The sequence below is a fragment of the Onthophagus taurus genome, chromosome 7, assembly GCF_036711975.1.
Source record: "Onthophagus taurus isolate NC chromosome 7, IU_Otau_3.0, whole genome shotgun sequence".
NCBI lineage: Eukaryota > Metazoa > Arthropoda > Insecta > Coleoptera > Scarabaeidae > Onthophagus > Onthophagus taurus.
Genome location: NC_091972.1, coordinates 16,561,088 through 16,580,249, shown reverse-complemented (window position 1 = coordinate 16,580,249; position 19,162 = coordinate 16,561,088). Strand labels below are relative to the sequence as shown.

The following is a 19,162-nucleotide window of genomic DNA, read 5'->3' as shown; positions in this document are numbered from 1 at the left end:
AATCTTCAAATTTCGAAGCTATGATTTTTTGAAATTAATGAAAATCGTATAAATTAGGTTGAAACCGGTGAATCTTTATGGAATTGTATCTCATAAACTAATTGAGATATCAGAGTAAGGTAAGAAGTGTTGTGTAGCAAATTTAACATATATTTAAGGTGGTAATTGTTGTTTCTTCATTTCTGCAAATTTCCGTGTTGTGACTTTGCAAAGTCAACTCTTACTATAATTCACATCAAATTGCAAGACAACAATTTGAAACAATGATATCTCAAGAACTAACTGAGATATTAGTATGAGGTAAGAAGCATATTAAAGCAAATTTAATCAATATTAAACCTATACAAAGTGATACTTTCGAATCTTCAAATTTCGAGATTATGATTTTTTGAATTTAATCAAAATCGTGTAAATTAGGTTGAAACACGTGAATCTCTATGGAATTGTATCTCATAAACTAATTAAGATATGAGTGTAAGATAACAAACGTTGTGTGGCAAATTTAACATATATTTAAGGTGGTAATTGTTGTTTCTTCAAATCTGCAAAGTTCCGTGTTATGATTTTGCAAAGTCAACTCTGACTATAATTTACATCAAAATGCAAAACAACAATTTTTAAACAATAATATCTCAAGAACTAACTGAGATATTAGCATGAGGTAAGAAGCATATTAAAGCAAATTTAATTAATATTAAACTTATACAAAGTGATACTTTCGAATCTTCAAATTTCGAGATTATGATTTTTGAATTTAATCAAACGTGTAAATTAAGTTGAAACACGTGAATTTTTATGGAATTGTATCTCATAAACTAATTGAGATATCAGTGTATGGTAAGAAACGTTGTGTAGCAAATTTAACATATATTTAAGGTGGTAATTGTTGTTTCTTCAATCTTGGAAATTTGGCTGTTATGATTTTGTAATGTCTACTTTGACTATAATTCACATCAAATTGCAAGACAACAATTTTTAAACAATGATATCTCAAGAACTAACTGAGATATTAGCATGAGGTAAGAAGCATATTAAAGCAAATTTAATTAATATTAAACTTATATACAGTGATACTTTCGAATCTTCAAATTTCGAGATTATGATTTTTTGAATTTAATCAAAATCGTGTAAATTCGGTTGAAACACGTGAATCTTTATGGAATTGTATCTCATAAACTAATTGAGATATCAGAGTAAGGTTAGAAGCGTTGTATAGCAAATTTAACATATATTTAAGGTGGTAATTGTTGTTTCTTCAATTCTGCAAATTTGCGTGTTATGATTTTGCAAATTCAACTCTGAATATAATTCACATCAAATTGCAAGACAACAATGTTTAAACAATGATATCTCAAGAACTAACTGAGATATTAGCATGAGGTAAGAAGCGTATTAAAGCAAATTTAATTAATATTAAACTTATACAAAGTAATACTTTCGAATCTTCAAATTTCGAGGATTTTTTAAAATTAAAGAAAATCGTATAAATTAGGTTGAAACCGGTGAATCTTTATGGAATTGTATCTCATAAACTAATTGAGATATCAGTGTAAAGTAAGAAACGTTGTATAGCAAATTTAATATATATTTAAAGTGGTAATTGTTGTTTCTTCAAATCTGCAAATTTCCGATTTATTAAAGTCAACGCTCACTATAATTTACATCAAAATGCAAGACAACAATTTTTAAACAATGATATCTCAAGAACTAACTGAGATATTAGCATGAGATAAGAAGCATATTAATGCAAATTTAGTTAATATTAAACCTGCACAAAATGATACTTTCGAATCTTCAAGTTTCTAGGTTATGATTTTTTGAATTTAAACATAATCGTATAATTTAGTTTGAAACACATAAATCTTTAAGGAATTGTATCTCATAAACTAATTGAGATATCAGTGTAAGGTAGCAAACGTTGTATAGCTAATTTAATAAATATTTAACTTGATAATTGTTGTTTTTTCAAACTTGCAAATTTGGCTGTTATAATTTTTTAAATTCTACGCTGACACTAATTGACATCAAATTGAAAGATGACGGTCTTTAAATAAATTTATCTTTAGATTTAGCTGAGATATTAATCGTTTTATAGAAAATTTAACTACTATTTTTTCACAATTGAAGTCCAATACACTATTGTTCTCGTCGTTGTGATAACATCGTGATATGGATTACCGAACAAGTAAACACAGTGTGATTGTTCCTACTATCGATTTTATCTCCCTTGGTATATGAAGCGCTCTATTGATGCCGAAAAATGATACTGGCAATATTTCAACGATACATGAAAGTAGAGGGTTGACAAGCCGAAATTGAATGCTGGCAGTTTGAGCACTTTTTAAATGTTCGCTATTAATGTTGTATTGAATTTAATTATCAATATAAAGTGTATGATATTTAATTCTAATAAATTTATATTGTACTGTATCAAGTTCATAACATAGTTAAGCCCAAATAGGGATGGAAACTTATTACAAACACAATGTGAAACGTAGCGTTTATAATTCGTGTGCGATAAGCTACACAGTATCTTAACTTCTAGAGTCGTTATAAATGCTCATGCATATTCAACTGAATCTAGCCACTTTATCTCTAATTTAGTACTTCTGCACACATTTCTAAGCAACATAATTCGCGAGTTAATCATTAGTCCCTAAAAACTATTTACTTGAAACTTTCTTTTCAGTTACAAAAAACTACAATAATGACTTCAGCTCAAGCAGACCAACAAGCCAACAAAAAACTCAACTTAGAAAAAGCCACCAACTTCATGAGACAGTACAGAGATCCACACTCGAGGGAACTTAAAAAGTTATCTGCCAATCAATTTATGGAGGTGTGGAGCCATTATGATAAAGACGGTGAGTTTGGAAAGTACAAAAATTAAATAAACTAAATTATTAATTTTAATTATAGGTAATGGATACATTGAAGGTACAGAACTAGACGGCTTCTTAAGAGAATTCGTTTCAAGCGCAAACATGACCGATATTGCACCCGAGGTAAGCACATTTCATTTTTTATTTGTGTTGATAATTAATGTACAGTTCAATATTTACAAAATATTTTCGAGAGGTTTTAAGAGTCAACAGCAGAGCACTCTACTGGTTTATTTGTGTTTACTGTAAAAGCAACGAAAATTGGGTTGAAAATATACAACACAATGAATTTTCGGCGAAATCAGGTAATTGAAGCCAACATTAACAAGGTCGCGTGATACAAGCAATTTATATCGATTACATAGTTGTCCAAACTTCCGGAAATTAACTAATTAATTAAGTTAAATGAGAATACTTGAAAATTGTGCGAAGCTACATTTCAGTTAAATAATTATTCCAGTTCTCATGAATTTATTCTTCACCCCGACCGCTTACTCTTGTCACCAAAAAGCCAAGTTTTCGCTTTGTTTCCATCCAAAAAGAGAATAATAATATCCCGACGGGATCTAGTAGAGTGGCTTTTAACTAAAAACATTTCCGTTCCATTTCGAAACACCCCTGCACACCTTTTTCAACTTTCAGGCGGTCTCCGACGAGATGCTCGTGGAACTGAAAGCGTGTTTCATGGAAGCTTACGACGACAACCAGGACGGCAAGATCGATATCAGAGAGGTAAAAATGGGAACTGACGCTAAATTTAAATTCGCTATATTAAGAGAGTTTTGGTTTTTTAAGCTTGCTCAATTGCTGCCGATGGAGGAAAATTTCCTGCTGCTTTTCCGGTTCGATAATCCCCTCGAGTCGAGCGTCGAATTCATGAAAGTAATATATAGAAACGATCGATTTTGTGACGGAAATGAAACCCTGATGTTTACTAAAATACGTTGTTTTCGTCGGTTTTAGATTTGGAGGGAGTACGACACCGATGGAAGTGGATATATCGAAGCTGATGAATTGAAGGTTAATTAATAATTTTTTAGAAGAGATAAACAACTTAGGTTATTAACCAAACGAGAGGGTCGAATGAGTATTTGATGTTGTTTATCATATTTTTGGTACAAAAAGATAAACACGAAATTAATGACTTTTGTTTCTAGAATTTCTTAAGGGATTTGCTCAAGGAAGCTAAGAAGATTAACGACGTATCCGAAGACAAGCTCATAGAATACACAGATACAATGGTGGGAAAATTGCAAATTAATCGTTTTTATTTTTGCTTATTAATACAACTTTATTTCATTTTAGTTGCAAGTATTTGACTCAAATAAAGATGGTCGATTACAACTATCCGAAATGGCCAAGTAAGTACCTAATAAAACTTAAATTTGAATACGCGTTGACAGTAAATTTTTAATGGAGCCAAATCAATTTCGACCTTAATATCCGTAACCTATAAATTTGAAAAGTTATGATGTTATAAACTTGAAAATGTAGATAGGGAACTGTTGATACAACAAAATTAAATTTTTCGGCCAATATAGAATATCTATCGTAATATATTCCAGGTATTTAATTATTTACGAACTTGTATTCGTTGTTACTAACGAATCGTAAAAGTAATTTTCGTTTTTTTTTGAGCATTATATAAAACAATACGTTTGAATAGAAAAAATGCAAATTGTTTTGATATGGCCGAGCCTTTGTTTTTGAATATACAAAGAGAAAATGCTGCGTATAAAGTTAATTTTAGAGTAACTTGGTATTGATTTTTTTGTCGAATATGATGTATACTGTTAAACATAATGGAATTATTGATTGTGATCAATAACAATAGACTGAGCTGCCGTTAGATAATAGGCAATTACATTTACCGCAGTCACATCAAAGCTTATAGAGAACGAAATAGTTAATACAGTATTATTATTGAGAGGCGTAATCCTGTCTCGATGAAAACAAAACAAATTCTTCGAGATAAATCACAATTTTCTATTATGATTCAGGTTAAAATAAAAGTCAACGATCGAGGATTTTTAGTTCAACTAAAGATTATTGTTCAATAATATAACGTAATTTTGGGATTTATGATTTGAACTAAAAATATGAATTACTTAGAATACAATTGTGTAATGTTATGAATAATTGTTATTAATAGTATTCTTAACTACAGCTATTAATGTTAGGCTCAAAACCTATTTCGTTATTAACGTCAATTTTCAAATGGTTGAGATTTTAACTCCTCTAGATTGATGATAGTTATAGTTACGTTATATCCGCTTATGGATATCATTTTATTGATTTATTGCAAACAATTCTGAATTATAACATTGTCTCCCTGCATTTCTACGTTTCAAATTGCGTTAATAACTATTATTCAATAACATGAATATTATTTTATAATTTTATGGTTTAAACTAAAAATGTAAAATAGTTAGAATGAAATTGTTTATGAATTATGATTTTATATAATTATGCTTTATTATAAACAATTTGTATTAATATTACTCTCATCAACGGTTTTCAATTTTCGACTTAAAATCTATTTCGCTATTAAATGCATCAAATTTAAAATGTTTGGGATTTTAACTCCGCTAGGTTGGTAATAATCATAGTTGGGTTACAACTGCTTACATATAACATTTTCTTGATTAATTTCAAACAATTCTTATTTATAACATTTTCTCCCAGCATTTTTAGATTTCGAGTTGCATTAATAACTATTATTCAATAACATAAATACTATGATTTTGTGATTTTATGGTTTAACCTGAAAATGTGAAATACTTGGAATGACATAATTTATGGATTAGGAATTCGTGTAATGTTATGAACAATTTTTATTAATTCTATTCTTATCTACAGCTATTAATTTTAGACTCAAAAGCTATTTCGTTATTAACTGCGTCACTTTTTAAATGGTTACGATTTTAACTCAGCTAGATTGGTGATAATTATAGTTAGGTTATATCCGCTTATGGATATCATTTTATTGATTTATTGCAAACAATTATGAATTATAACATTTTCTTCCTGCATTTCTAGGTTCGAATTGCGTTAATAATTATTATTCAATAACATGAACGTGGTGAGTTCGGGATTTAATAGTTTAAACTAAAAATATGAAATAGTTGAAATGGAATCGTTTATGGATTATGTTTTTGTGCTTTATTATAAACAATTTTTATTAATATTATTCTCATCCACAATTTTTAATTTTCGACTTAAATCATATTTCGTTATTAAAAGGGTCAAATTAAAAATGGTTGGGATTTTAACTGCGCTAGGTTTGGTAATAATCATAGTTGGGTTACAACTGCTTACATATAACATTTTCTTGATTAATTTCAAACAATTCTTATTTATAACATTTTCTCCCAGCATTTTTAGATTTCGAGTTGCATTAATAACTATTATTCAATAACATAAATACTATGATTTTGTGATTTTATGGTTTAACCTGAAAATGTGAAATACTTGGAATGACATAATTTATGGATTAGGAATTCGTGTAATGTTATGAACAATTTTTATTAATTCTATTCTTATCTACAGCTATTAATTTTAGACTCAAAAGCTATTTCGTTATTAACTGCGTCACTTTTTAAATGGTTACGATTTTAACTCAGCTAGATTGGTGATAATTATAGTTAGGTTATATCCGCTTATGGATATCATTTTATTGATTTATTGCAAACAATTATGAATTATAACATTTTCTTCCTGCATTTCTAGGTTCGAATTGCGTTAATAATTATTATTCAATAACATGAACGTGGTGAGTTCGGGATTTAATAGTTTAAACTAAAAATATGAAATAGTTGAAATGGAATCGTTTATGGATTATGTTTTTGTGCTTTATTATAAACAATTTTTATTAATATTATTCTCATCCACAATTTTTAATTTTCGACTTAAATCATATTTCGTTATTAAAAGGGTCAAATTAAAAATGGTTGGGATTTTAACTGCGCTAGGTTTGGTAATAATCATAGTTGGGTTACAACTGCTTACATATAACATTTTCTTGATTAATTTCAAACAATTCTTATTTATAACATTTTCTCCCATCATTTTTAGATTTCGAGTTGCATTAATAACTATTATTCAATGACATAAATACTATGATTTTGAGATTTTATGGTTTAAACTGAAAATGTGAAATACTTGGAATGAAATTGTTTATGGATTATGAATTCGTGTAATGTTATGAACAATTTTTATTAATATTATTCTTATCTACAGCTATTAATTTTAGACTCAAAAGCTATTTCGTTATTAACTGCGTCACTTTTTAAATGGTTACGATTTTAACTCAGCTAGATTGGTGATAATTATAGTTAGGTTATATCCGCTTATGGATATCATTTTATTGATTTATTGCAAACAATTATGAATTATAACATTTTCTTCCTGCATTTCTAGGTTTCGAATTGCTTAATAATTAGTATTCAATAACATGAACGTAGTGATTTCGGGATTTAATGGTTTAAACTAAAAATGTGAAATAGTTGAAATGGAATCGTTTATGGATTAAGTTTTTGTGCTTTATTATAAACAATTTTTATTAATATTATTCTCATCCACAATTTTTAATTTTCGACTTATATGCTATTTCGTTATTAAAAGGGTCAAATTAAAAATGGTTGGGATTTTAACTGCGCTAGGTTTGATAATAATCATAGTTGGGTTACAACTGCTTACATATAACATTTTCTTGATTAATTTCAAACAATTCTTATTTATAACATTTTCTCCCATCATTTTTAGATTTCGAGTTGCATTAATAACTATTATTCAATGACATAAATACTATGATTTTGTGATTTTATGGTTTAAACTGAAAATGTGAAATACTTGGAATAAAATTGTTTATGGATTATGAATTCGTGTAATGTTATGAACAATTTTTATTAATATTATTCTTATCTACAGCTATTAATTTTAGACTCAAAAGCTATTTCGTTATTAACTGCGTCACTTTTTAAATGGTTACGATTTTAACTCAGCTAGATTGGTGATAATTATAGTTAGGATATATCCGCTTATGGATATCATTTTATTGATTTATTGCGAACAATTATGAATTATAACATTTTCTTCCTGCATTTCTAGGTTCGAATTGCGTTAATAATTATTATTCAATAACATGAACGTGGTGATTTCGGGATTTAATAGTTTAAACTAAAAATATGAAATAGTTGAAATGGAATCGTTTATGGATTATGTTTTTGTACTTTATTATAAACAATTTTTATTAATATTATTCTCATCCACAATTTTTAATTTTCGACTTAAATCCTATTTCGTTATTAAAAGGGTCAAATGGTTGGAATTTTAACTGGGCTTGGTTTGGTAACAATTATAGTTGGGTTATCGCTTTTATTTAACCGCTTTTATATAGCCTTTTGTTAATTCATTTCAAACAATTCTCATTTATAGCATTTCCTCCTAGCATTTCTAAATTTCTACTAATAATTATTATTCAATATCATAAATATGGTGATTTTGTGATTTGATTGTTTAAACTAAAAATATGAAATGGTTGAAATGAAATCGTTTATGGATTATGTTTTTGTGCTTTATTATAAACAATTTTTATTAATATTATTCTCATCCAGAGCTTTTAATTTTCAACTCAAACCCGATTTTGTTATAAAGTGCGTTAAATTTAAAATGCTTGTGATTTCAATTCCGCTAGGTTAGTAATAGTTATAGTTGGGTTATAATCGCTTATAAATAATATTTTCTTGATTCATTTCTAGCAATTCTCATTTATAACATTTTCTGCTAGCATTTCTAGATTTCGAGGTGCAGTAATAATTATTATTCAACAACATAAATGTAGTGATTTTGGGATTCTATGGCTTAAATTAAAAATATCAAATAGTTGGAATAAAATCGTTAATGGATTATCTTTTTGTGCTTTATTATAAACAATTTTTATTAATATTACTCTGATCTACAGCTTTTCATTTTCGACTCAAAACCGATTTCGTTATTGAATGCATCAAATTTAAAATGTTTGAGATTTCAACGCCGCTAGGTTGGTAATAATCATAGTTGTGTTATAACCGCCTATGTATAACATTTTCTGGATACATTTCAAACAATTCTCATTTATAACATTTCCTCTTCGCATTTCTAGATTTCAAGGTACAATAATAATTATTACTCAACAACATAAATGTAGCGATTTTGGGATTCTATGGCTTAAATTAAAAATATCAAATAGTTGGAATCAAATCGTTAATGGATTATCTTTTTGTGCTTTATTATAAACAATTTTTGTTAATATTACTCTCATCTACACCTTTTAATTTTGGACTCAAAACCGATTTCGTTATTAAATGCGAAAAAATTAAAATGTTTGAGATTTCAACGCCGCTAGGTTGGTAATAATCATAGTTGGGTTATAACCGCTTATAAATAACATTTTCTGGATACATTTCAAACAATTCTTATTTATAACATTTCCTCCTCGCATTTCTAGATTTCAAGGTACAATAATAATTATTATTGAACAACATAAATGTAGCGATTTTGGGATTCTATGACTTAAATTAAAAATATCAAATAGTTGGAATAAAATCGTTAATGGATTATGTTTTTGTGCTTTATTATAAACAATTTTTGTTAATATTATTCTCATCTACAGCTTTTAATTTTCGACTCAAAACTAATTTCGTTATCAAATGCGTCAAATTTAAAATGTTTGATATTTCAATTCCGTTAGGTTGATAATAATTATAGCTGGGTTATAACCGCTTATAAATAACATTTTCTTGATTCATTTCTAACAATTCTCATTTGTAACATTTCCTCCTAACATTTCTAGATTTTGAGGTGCAGTAACAATTATTATTCAATAACATAAATGTGGTGATTTTGGGATTCTATGGCTTAAATTAAAAATTTCAAATAGTTGGAATAAAATCGTTAATGATTATGTTTTTGTGCTTTATTCTAAACAATTTTTATTAATATTATTCTCATCCATAGATTTTCATTTTCGACTGAAAACCGATTTCGTTATAAAATACGTCAAATTTAAAGTGTTTGAGATTTCAACTCCGCTCGGTTGGTAATAATTATAGTTGTGTTATAATCGCTTTTATATAATATCTTATTCATTCATTACAAACAATTCTAATCCACAGCATTTTCTCCTAGCATTTTCGAGTTGTAATAAAAATTTATAAATATTTTAATAAAACTTTTTTTAATCAATTAGAAAGTATTCATACCTATTGAAGTTCATATTAGTCAGTTTAAACACTAAACAGAATTATTATTTCATAACAATAAAGATTAATTACATTTCAGGTAATTAAATATTCAAATCACAAGTGGATATTACAACATGTTTTGTGTAAATCTCAACGAGCATTCGTAACATATCAATTACCCATTATTACAACGTTAATTTTTGCCTCAGGTTGTTACCGGTGAAAGAAAATTTCCTGTGTCGACAAGTTTTTAAGGTAAGACTCATCAAATCAAAGTGAAAATCTTAACTACCATCTCCAGGCACCAGCAGCAAAAATAATCTTCTTTACAGAACACCATTGACAGAACACGACTTTCTCTTTTCAAATCAATCAAAAAAAATCAATATAGATTGCTCGACGATGTCTTTAAACTATCTATTTTTCTATATATAGCACATCTCTAGATTTTTTCTTTCATTGCACCGATTAGTTTAAAAATTAAAAAATTAACCGTATAAGCATCTAAAAATATCCCTAAATCATATTCTAGTTATAGCCCGGTATAATTAATAATACAAAATTGAAATAAAACGTTTCTTTTAAAAGAAAACAAATTGTTTCCGTTAAAACTGTAGCACGGCTTTGTCTGTTTGTCTTTGTCGCTATTTCAATAGGAAGGAATAGAAGTAAGTATTTTAACGGCCGAAACAACAATGATGTGTTCACAAAAGACACTATATCAAAAAAAAGGAAATAAAGAATAGGAAACCGAAAAGGGGGAAAAACCGATTATAACGATCAAAGGCGTTTGCTAAAGTGTCTTCTAAATGGAATTTTAGATGGATTTAGACGCTAAAGTAGTGTTAGTAGCATGCACAATCTATTTTGTAGTGTTTCTTCTACCTTCCAGGCGCATGATCTATTTTGTTAAAATCAAAAATCACACTGTAAACACCCGTACACTACAAATTATAAATGTGCTACGCAAATCTATTTAACATACATATTAATTTTTGTAGAGTTGATAAAATAAAGATCGGGAACTTATCCATCTTAGATAACCACAATTTTCAAGCTTGAATATACAGTTCCATTATAACGATAATAACATGATGTAGCCCCGAATTCAATTAAGAACGTGTATATTAAATAGATAGTGTTAATATGTCGCACACGCGTGGTTTAATTGACCCAATTAATTAAACTGTAATATCTGCATAGGGAGCCACTAAATTGACGAAGGATGACATCGAAAGGGTGTTTTCTTTATACGATCGGGTAACTAATTCTAAATAAATATTTTTATAAAGATTGTATTGAGTATTATTTTCAGGATAATAATGGAACCATTGAGAACGAGGAATTACGTGGATTTCTAAAGGATCTATTGGAGTTAGTAAAGAAGGTATGTGTCTATGGATTATACTGGGAAAACTTTTAAATTGTTAATGTTGAGGTGAAAAGTTGAGAGAATCTCATCTCGTGCTAACAAACGTATGCACGTGATACAAGAAAGTTTCCCTATATAAGTTTTAAAGTATTATAAGTTCTTTCAGTGTTCTTGTTATAGCACCAAGGAATTTGGCGGTATTTAAAGTGGAATTAAGTTGTTGTAAATGAACGTACGTAGAAACGACGTACTCTTTCAGTACGTCAAACACATATCATTAATTTTGGTAAAACAACTTCAACACATTCCACACTCTCGAAACATGTTCAAACACTTAGATGAATATCGCGAATACCCCACAAACGTTCTACAGCATGTCCAGGGTAAGATGTTTATAATGAGGTCTCCATGAACTATAATGAAGGATGAACTAATAACGAGCGCCATCGTATCGATCCTTTCCAACTGCATAATGAGAAGCCCACGTTGTTACCACCTTCGAAATTCTGTCACCAGTCACATATCTAACATCTCCCGGGTGATTAAAAATTTAATAAGGAAGAAATACCATCTTAGCCTATGTAAATCATAGAGTGAGATATTAATCAATAAATAGAATAATATAGTTTCCACATAGCTTATGTCCAGTCGAAGTTGTATCAACAAGTGGATTACAAGGAATTTTCATCCAGATCATTTCCGAGACAATTAGATCCCGACACACTATAGAACAATAAGTCTGATACCAATGTTAGGAAACATAACACTGTGTTTACTGAGAAAGCATAAAAACAGAATAGACATATTTTTGCTTCGTCCAATTATTGTGGAAATGGATGATTTGGTTTGGTGAAGACGAAGTCGCTTACGGCTGAGGCTCCATAATAAGTACCATATGAACCCCAATATGCACAACACATTGCAACGCCTCGGCTACACTTAGGACGGAGAATCTATGAGATTATCTGACATATTAATACTATATGAACCCCAAAGTGCACAACACATTGCAACCCCTCGGCTGCAAGCAACCTCGACTAAACTTCGGACGGAGGATCTATAACAACCTCTGATTATAGTGAAAATGGATGATTTCTTCTGATTAAGCCGAAGTCGCTTGCGGCTGAGGCTCTACAATTAATACCATATGAACCCCAAAGTGCATTACACACTTCAACGTCTCGGCTAAACTTAGCACGAATAATTTATGACATCGTCTGATTATAGTGGAAATGGATGATTTCTTCTAATTAAGCCGAAGTTGCTTGCAGTTGAGGCTCCACAGTTAATACAATGCTAGGAAACATAGCACTAGGTTTACTGAGAAAGCATAAAAAAAGAATAGACGATGTTTTTGCTTCGTCTAATTATTGTGGAAATGGATGATTTGGTCTGGTGAAGCCACTTGAAGTCACTTGCGGCTGAGGTTCCATAATAAATACCATACGAACCCCAATGTGCACAACACATTGTAACGCCTCTGCTAAACTTAGGATGGAGAATCTATGACATCGTCTGATTATAGTGCAAATGGATGGTTTCCTCTGATTAAACCGAAGTAGCTTGCGGCTGAATCTCCACAATTAATACCATATGAACCTCAAAGTGCACAACACATTGCAACGCCACGGCTGCTAGCAGCCTCGGCCAAACTTAAAACGGAAATTCTATAACATCATCTGTAACATATTAACGTCTATAACATGCTAATGCCATATGAACCCCAAAGTGCATTACACACTTCAACGCCTCGGCTAAACTTAGGACTGAGAATCTATGACATCGTCTGATTTTAATGAAAATGGATAATTTCTTCTGATTAAGCAGACGTCGCTTGCAGCTCAGGCTCCACAATTAATACTATATAGCAGAAGGTAGCAGCCTCGGCTATATTAGGACGGAGGATCTATAACATCATTCAGATACATATTAAAAGTATCAAAAGAAGAATCAAAAGCAGTACTGGCAAATATTGACAGAATCAAAAGAAAAAAAAATAAAGTCTAAGTTCTAAAAAGTAGCTCAAACCTCATTTTCAACTTTAATTTTCTTTGCATTTCCCTCACTAAAAATCAAGTCACTTTCCAATAATGAACAAACACTGAAAGTGCCTATAGCTCTTCAAATCGTTCATACATATTAAAAACACAGTTTTCATCTTTCTGTTGTCCAAAAAGCCCTTCATAATTACTTTGAAAAAGGACAAAGTTGTTTGTAAACCCATCCTGTAAATCTTACGGCAAGCAATAAAGCTGTATGTTCACAACTTTCCTCTATATTTACAGCATACGCAAAAAACGCTTATCAGGATATATTGCCATAATGCATTGAATTTAATACTGCCATTGAATTGATTTCATTGCAGTCAATAAATAGTCACTGATGAGTTATGAGTTATGTTGTACACCTAGATACATTGTGATATCTACATAACATCACTTGGGAGTTATTTTGAACCATGTCCATGAATGTCATGAATGTCCATGAACACCTCGTTTTTCTTTCGTTGTTGTGACTAGAGGCTATGTCTAATTCATGTTAAGATATTATTAATGGTAAAAATAACGATATTATAAGTTTGTTATAAATAAACTGCATTTTGATGTTTATAGAACAGACATGGTTTAATATCCGTTATCAATAGTTCTCAAAACACATTAACTGCAAAAGTATCTGAACCATGTCCGAGTGAAGAAACGTGTTTAAAACGGAAATGATACTAATTAACTACTTTTATTCTTACTACTTATTACATAATAAATGAACAATGGCAAGTATTTGCGCATTGATTTGAGTTTTTCTGCCCTTAACGTTATATCCAACGATAGCTTGTTTGAAATGCAATTTACAGTATTAATAAAGTAGTCTATATTAATATTACTATTGGGTGTATGGCGTTGATTTCAGTTACATTCAAATTCATTCAGTCTAACAGTTGTCAAAATACCATCAAAGGAGATTTTGTATCTAATATTCAATGAGGAAGTTATTTTAATAAAATTAACTTTTGAATCAAAATAATCTGACGGTTGCATCTGCATTACAACAAGCTTTTTAATACGCCATGGTGACCATGTTCCTCAGTAATGACACTGGGCTAAACATTTCAGTAAAACACACTTTTCTTTCTAAAAGACTATGTACAGCATCTACTTCTTAGATGTTACTATGTTCAGGTTCGAAGAGTTTTTGTCGTATCCATTCTATTTATGGATGATTTTTGATGAAATTCTACAGTTCTAGCTATAGTTCAGCTATTTATATTCTGAAGAATACAGGAATCAGCCCAAATGATTCATACATCAGACCTGCTGCAAATCTGATTTCTTGCTTTTCCGGATATCATTTCATGCCAGACAACGCATTGCATATTCAAGGAATTGGTACAATATAATTGCACATAGTAAGGCTGTGTTGGAGTTGGTACAAAGTTATTCCTCTAATTCTCTTTCTGTTAGCTTAATATTACATTTTCTAGTAGCTGGATATGGTACAATATAATGCAATACAAACGCTGGGGATTATAACAGCGTACAATACAAAAGTGGACATGATTCATAACAATTCTCAGGTGACAATATATGGATTGGAATTTACATATCAAAACATTGGGACAAACATGTAACTCATCTCTTGTTCTAAAACAGGAAATGTTTTTTGAAATCAAAACATTTTAATTGTCTTTTTCTTTTCGGTCATAGATCATAGAGTTTTTCTACTCATTTCTTTCTATCATTTCCATTCTTATCTTCCTTTCCATTCGTGAAACGTGTTCTTTCCAAAGTTTCCTGCGTGCACAGAATCGTCTGACCACATCGAATTTCTTCTCTGATCTTATTGTATGTTTTCAGTGATTGCTCTCAAAATTGCAATTGGATCGTACCATTCTTTTGGTTTCCGCTTTGTGTGTCCATACCTACACAGTATATGACATTATTGGCCGGACCGATTTTGATCTCGGTCAATATGTAGTTGTTTTTCCAGATGGTCGTTCTTAGTGCTCCCCCTGTTCTGACATTGATCATTTTCTCACGTTGTTCTTAAGTTCTCCATAAGACGATATGCTTATGGCTAAATAAGTGTAGTCTGTTACTTGCTCGATCATGTGGCCGTTCACTTCTAGTTTCTATGTGATCTATGTGATTCTCTAGCTATTAGGCAACTCTTCATTATCAGGAAAATTTATTTGTATGGTATTAATTGCAGCATATTAGACAACACATATTGAGGCGCCTCTGCCGCAATCGACCTTGACTTAATTTCTTTAAGTTCCTTCGTCTGTTCGATTCTGTTTGACTTGGCATCGACATATGAAGAGTTGCCAGGAAAATTGAGATTGGATATAATACATTGCTAATGTTTGGTTCCAATTTCCCAGCTTATGTGAGACGCAGGCTTCTATACTTCTTCATCTAGAGTACATCAGTATGGCCAAAAAAAGATTGGATGACCTCATTTCATTTTCAAACATGTCAAAAAATTTTTGCAACTTATTTAGATGATTTGTATCTACGGATTTGTTTTGAAAATAAATATTTAAACTAATGATGGAACGGATAGTGATTTTGCCGGATACCGGATATTCGGCATGCACTTCGGCCGGATATCCGGTTATCCGGCATATCTATCTGGCCATTATGGTTACAATTGCCACATTATTGCGATATTTGAATAAAAATGAAATTAATAAGAAAGCTGATAAGATATGTCAACTTATTTGGATTCAAGATACAAAATGAACTTTTCTGATACTGATTTAACTAACGAAGCAACTCCAAAAAGAGGATACTTTAATTAATAATATTTCCACAAGAATCCTTCAAGAAATTAATTTTATAGCGAATTTTGAAAGTTATCGATGAAAATTATTGCAACATGGAAAATTTTATCAAAACTTCTAATATTGTTTTCTCAAAAACTAAAAGGTATTTTTCAAAACGAGTTGGTTCATTGGAAAGAAGACACTTTTATTAACATTTTGGAAAATTTGCATACTCATATTCCAAGAAGTGGATTTTATACGAATTTTTAAAACTTAATCGGCGAAAATTGCAAAATTTGAAAAAATTGTCGATTATTTCAAAAATTTATTTCTCAAGAACTGAAAGTGATTTTTCATAACAGCTTGTTGCATTAAGCAGAGGATATTTTAATTAATAATTGGTGATATTTCCACAAGAATCCTTCAAGAAATTAATTTTATAGCGAATTTTGAAAGTTATCGATGAAAATTATTACATCGAAAATTTTATCAAAACTTCAAATATTGTTTTCTCAAAAAGTAAAAGCTAATTTTCAAAACGAGTTGGTTCATTGGAAAGAAGACAATTTAATTAACACTTTGGAAAATTTTCATACTCATATTCCAAGAAATGGATTTTATACGAATTTTTAAAGCTTAATCGGCGGGTATTAGGTAACTATCCAGTATCCAACCGGATTTTAAAAAATGGCCGCGTAGGCCGGATACCGGATAGTTGCCGGATGTTCGTTACACCACTAATTTAAACCCAATAGTAACCATTTAAATTGTAGACAAATTAAATGAATATTAAATATTGTTATAGGATTACGACGCTCAGGATTTGTTGGATTTTGAAGAAACGATCCTCCGTGGCGTCGATTACAATCAAGATGGTAAAATAAACAAGAAGGAGCTCACCATGATCCTTCTCGCAATAGCGAAACATAACCAAGAGGAAGATTCGTCCGCATAATCCGTTTAAATGGCGTCGAAATTCGAAAATAAACAAACCGTTGCCAAGAATTTACACAATTAGCACAATGGTTTTCAGGATCTTTTTCTGTGTGCTCTCTAGATGTGGTATTTTTAAACTCATTTTCCTTTACAAGAATAGATGTTAAGTAACTGTAAAAGAAAATTATTTTTAGGATAATTTTTAGCCTTATATGCAGGTGTTAACGGAATCTTCAACGAATTATCGATTTAATGAGGCAACGAATTGAAGTAAATTTACTCCCCAAAAAAATCAAATTGCAAATGAGGTAAAATTATCCCAAAAAATAGTTTTGTGTCATTTTTTTTAATGATTTTTTTAATCCTAATGTGGGATAAATAAGGGCTCGAATAAGAGTAAACTATAAATGATAATTTACGTGTAGTTCGAACGAGATGTACACGCCGTTAAATCAATGGGCTAAATTGAAATTACTGCTTGCAGTAAGTAGGAGTTAATTTAGTGTAATGAGTTCTACTGTACAATCAATTTGCTCCATGGTAAGATACGTAAAGTTTTTATGAAAGAAATTTGGGAAAGACCTTTACGAAGAATTAAGAAACACCAATCTAAAAGACTCTTGTTCGGATAATTTTTGAAGTTTTATATGCGACACGTATTAAAAAGGAAGTTAATAGAGAATTTCAATTAAATCCATGTTCATAGTAAATGAACTAATATTACTTAAATAAATGTTGTAATCAGCACAAATACTCCAAATTAAAAAAATAAATTATTATAGTCACATTTCCACTTTTCTTTTAAAGAGTGATAAAATCTAATCGTTCCTATTACACTTAATTAATATCGTTTATGTTAATACTAATAATGTTGGCGATTATTTTATATAGGTTATGTACGAAAGTTATAAAAATGAAAATAAACTGGGTTGTTAAATTTGCATATTGCGGAAACCCCGGTTTTCATGAAGTCATATTAGAATTGCATAACGTCGGAAAATTTATTACCTTAGCTAGAAGAAGACCTTTTCATTAAAATCTCGCCATCCTCCCACTTTACATTTAATAAGAATCTAGCTAATAACAATCTCAAACTAGATTTTAAAAATAGTTCATGGTTTTATTGCTCTTTAAAGTTGCTTTAAAAAAGATATTAAAAATATGAAACATAAAAAAAAATTTGATGTTAACTCAAAAATTAAAAAAAAATCTGTCTATTAATGCTTTGTCTTTTAAAAGATAAACGTAAGTGTATAGTATATTACAGTCTTCAATCTTTAAATATACGTCCATGTTGCATATCTACAGTAACTTACAAAGAGAGTTGTTGTATGGGGTGTTTCTGTTATTTGATGTAAAGCTTTAAATGTAAAACAACAAAAAACTAGAACACACTCTGTATAAATTTATATAGAGAGATTCATCAGCATTTTATTCCAGTCCGAAATGAATAACTCTATATACAACACACAACTTAGTATCAACAGTGTTAAAAATAATATAAAATATATCCAACGTTTTATACATTATGTTAATTACCTTTTTTATCTGTTTAAATAAAACGCTTTAGGCTGTTCTTTTCGGTCAATTAAAAAATAACAAAAATGGCTCTTAATATATCGATGTTGACAAATAAAAGAATTAAAATATAATTGTTTGTATACGTTGTTTAAGATGTATGCTTGGGCTCGTGAATTAAAAAAAAAGAAAATCTGATGATTGAAACTTGTTGAGTTGGGTAAACATAAAAATTATTGTTTTTGTGTATACTCAAACTGAATTAAGCGGTTTAGATTTATAATAAAGCTGATGTTGTGAAGTTGACGTCGGTTCGGCGTCGATGTTGAACTGATATTGTAGTCTATCACTAGTTGTTCGATTATATTACGCTGTTCTTGAAAATAAAACTAAATTAAACCAAAAATAATGTTTGGTGTAAAATTTTATGAGTACTCAATAAAAAAATCAATCAATAAAAGAAAATTTG

The 19,162-nt window shown here is 29.8% G+C and overlaps 1 protein-coding gene across 4 annotated transcripts in view; it reads left to right on the top strand.

The window, feature by feature from the left end:
- LOC111423611 (Calbindin 53E) overlaps positions 1–19,156 on the top strand; it is a 145,091-nt gene extending 125,935 nt beyond the window's left edge. For 3 of the 4 annotated variants that reach the window (XM_071197865.1, XM_023056991.2, XM_023056912.2), the window contains 12 exons: positions 2,690–2,864; positions 2,920–3,005; positions 3,525–3,614; positions 3,678–3,764; positions 3,846–3,902; positions 4,040–4,123; positions 4,188–4,243; positions 10,315–10,360; positions 10,762–10,773; positions 11,309–11,365; positions 11,421–11,492; positions 17,045–19,156. In XM_071197865.1, coding sequence (XP_071053966.1) covers positions 2,690–2,864; positions 2,920–3,005; positions 3,525–3,614; positions 3,678–3,764; positions 3,846–3,902; positions 4,040–4,123; positions 4,188–4,243; positions 10,315–10,360; positions 10,762–10,773; positions 11,309–11,365; positions 11,421–11,492; positions 17,045–17,194 — 972 coding nt within the window. In that variant the 3' untranslated portion in view covers positions 17,195–19,156. The remainder of the gene's footprint in view (positions 1–2,689; positions 2,865–2,919; positions 3,006–3,524; positions 3,615–3,677; positions 3,765–3,845; positions 3,903–4,039; positions 4,124–4,187; positions 4,244–10,314; positions 10,361–10,761; positions 10,774–11,308; positions 11,366–11,420; positions 11,493–17,044) is intronic. The other variant, XM_071197867.1, reaches the window with a different exon arrangement.
- The last annotated feature ends 6 nt before the right edge of the window (positions 19,157–19,162 follow it).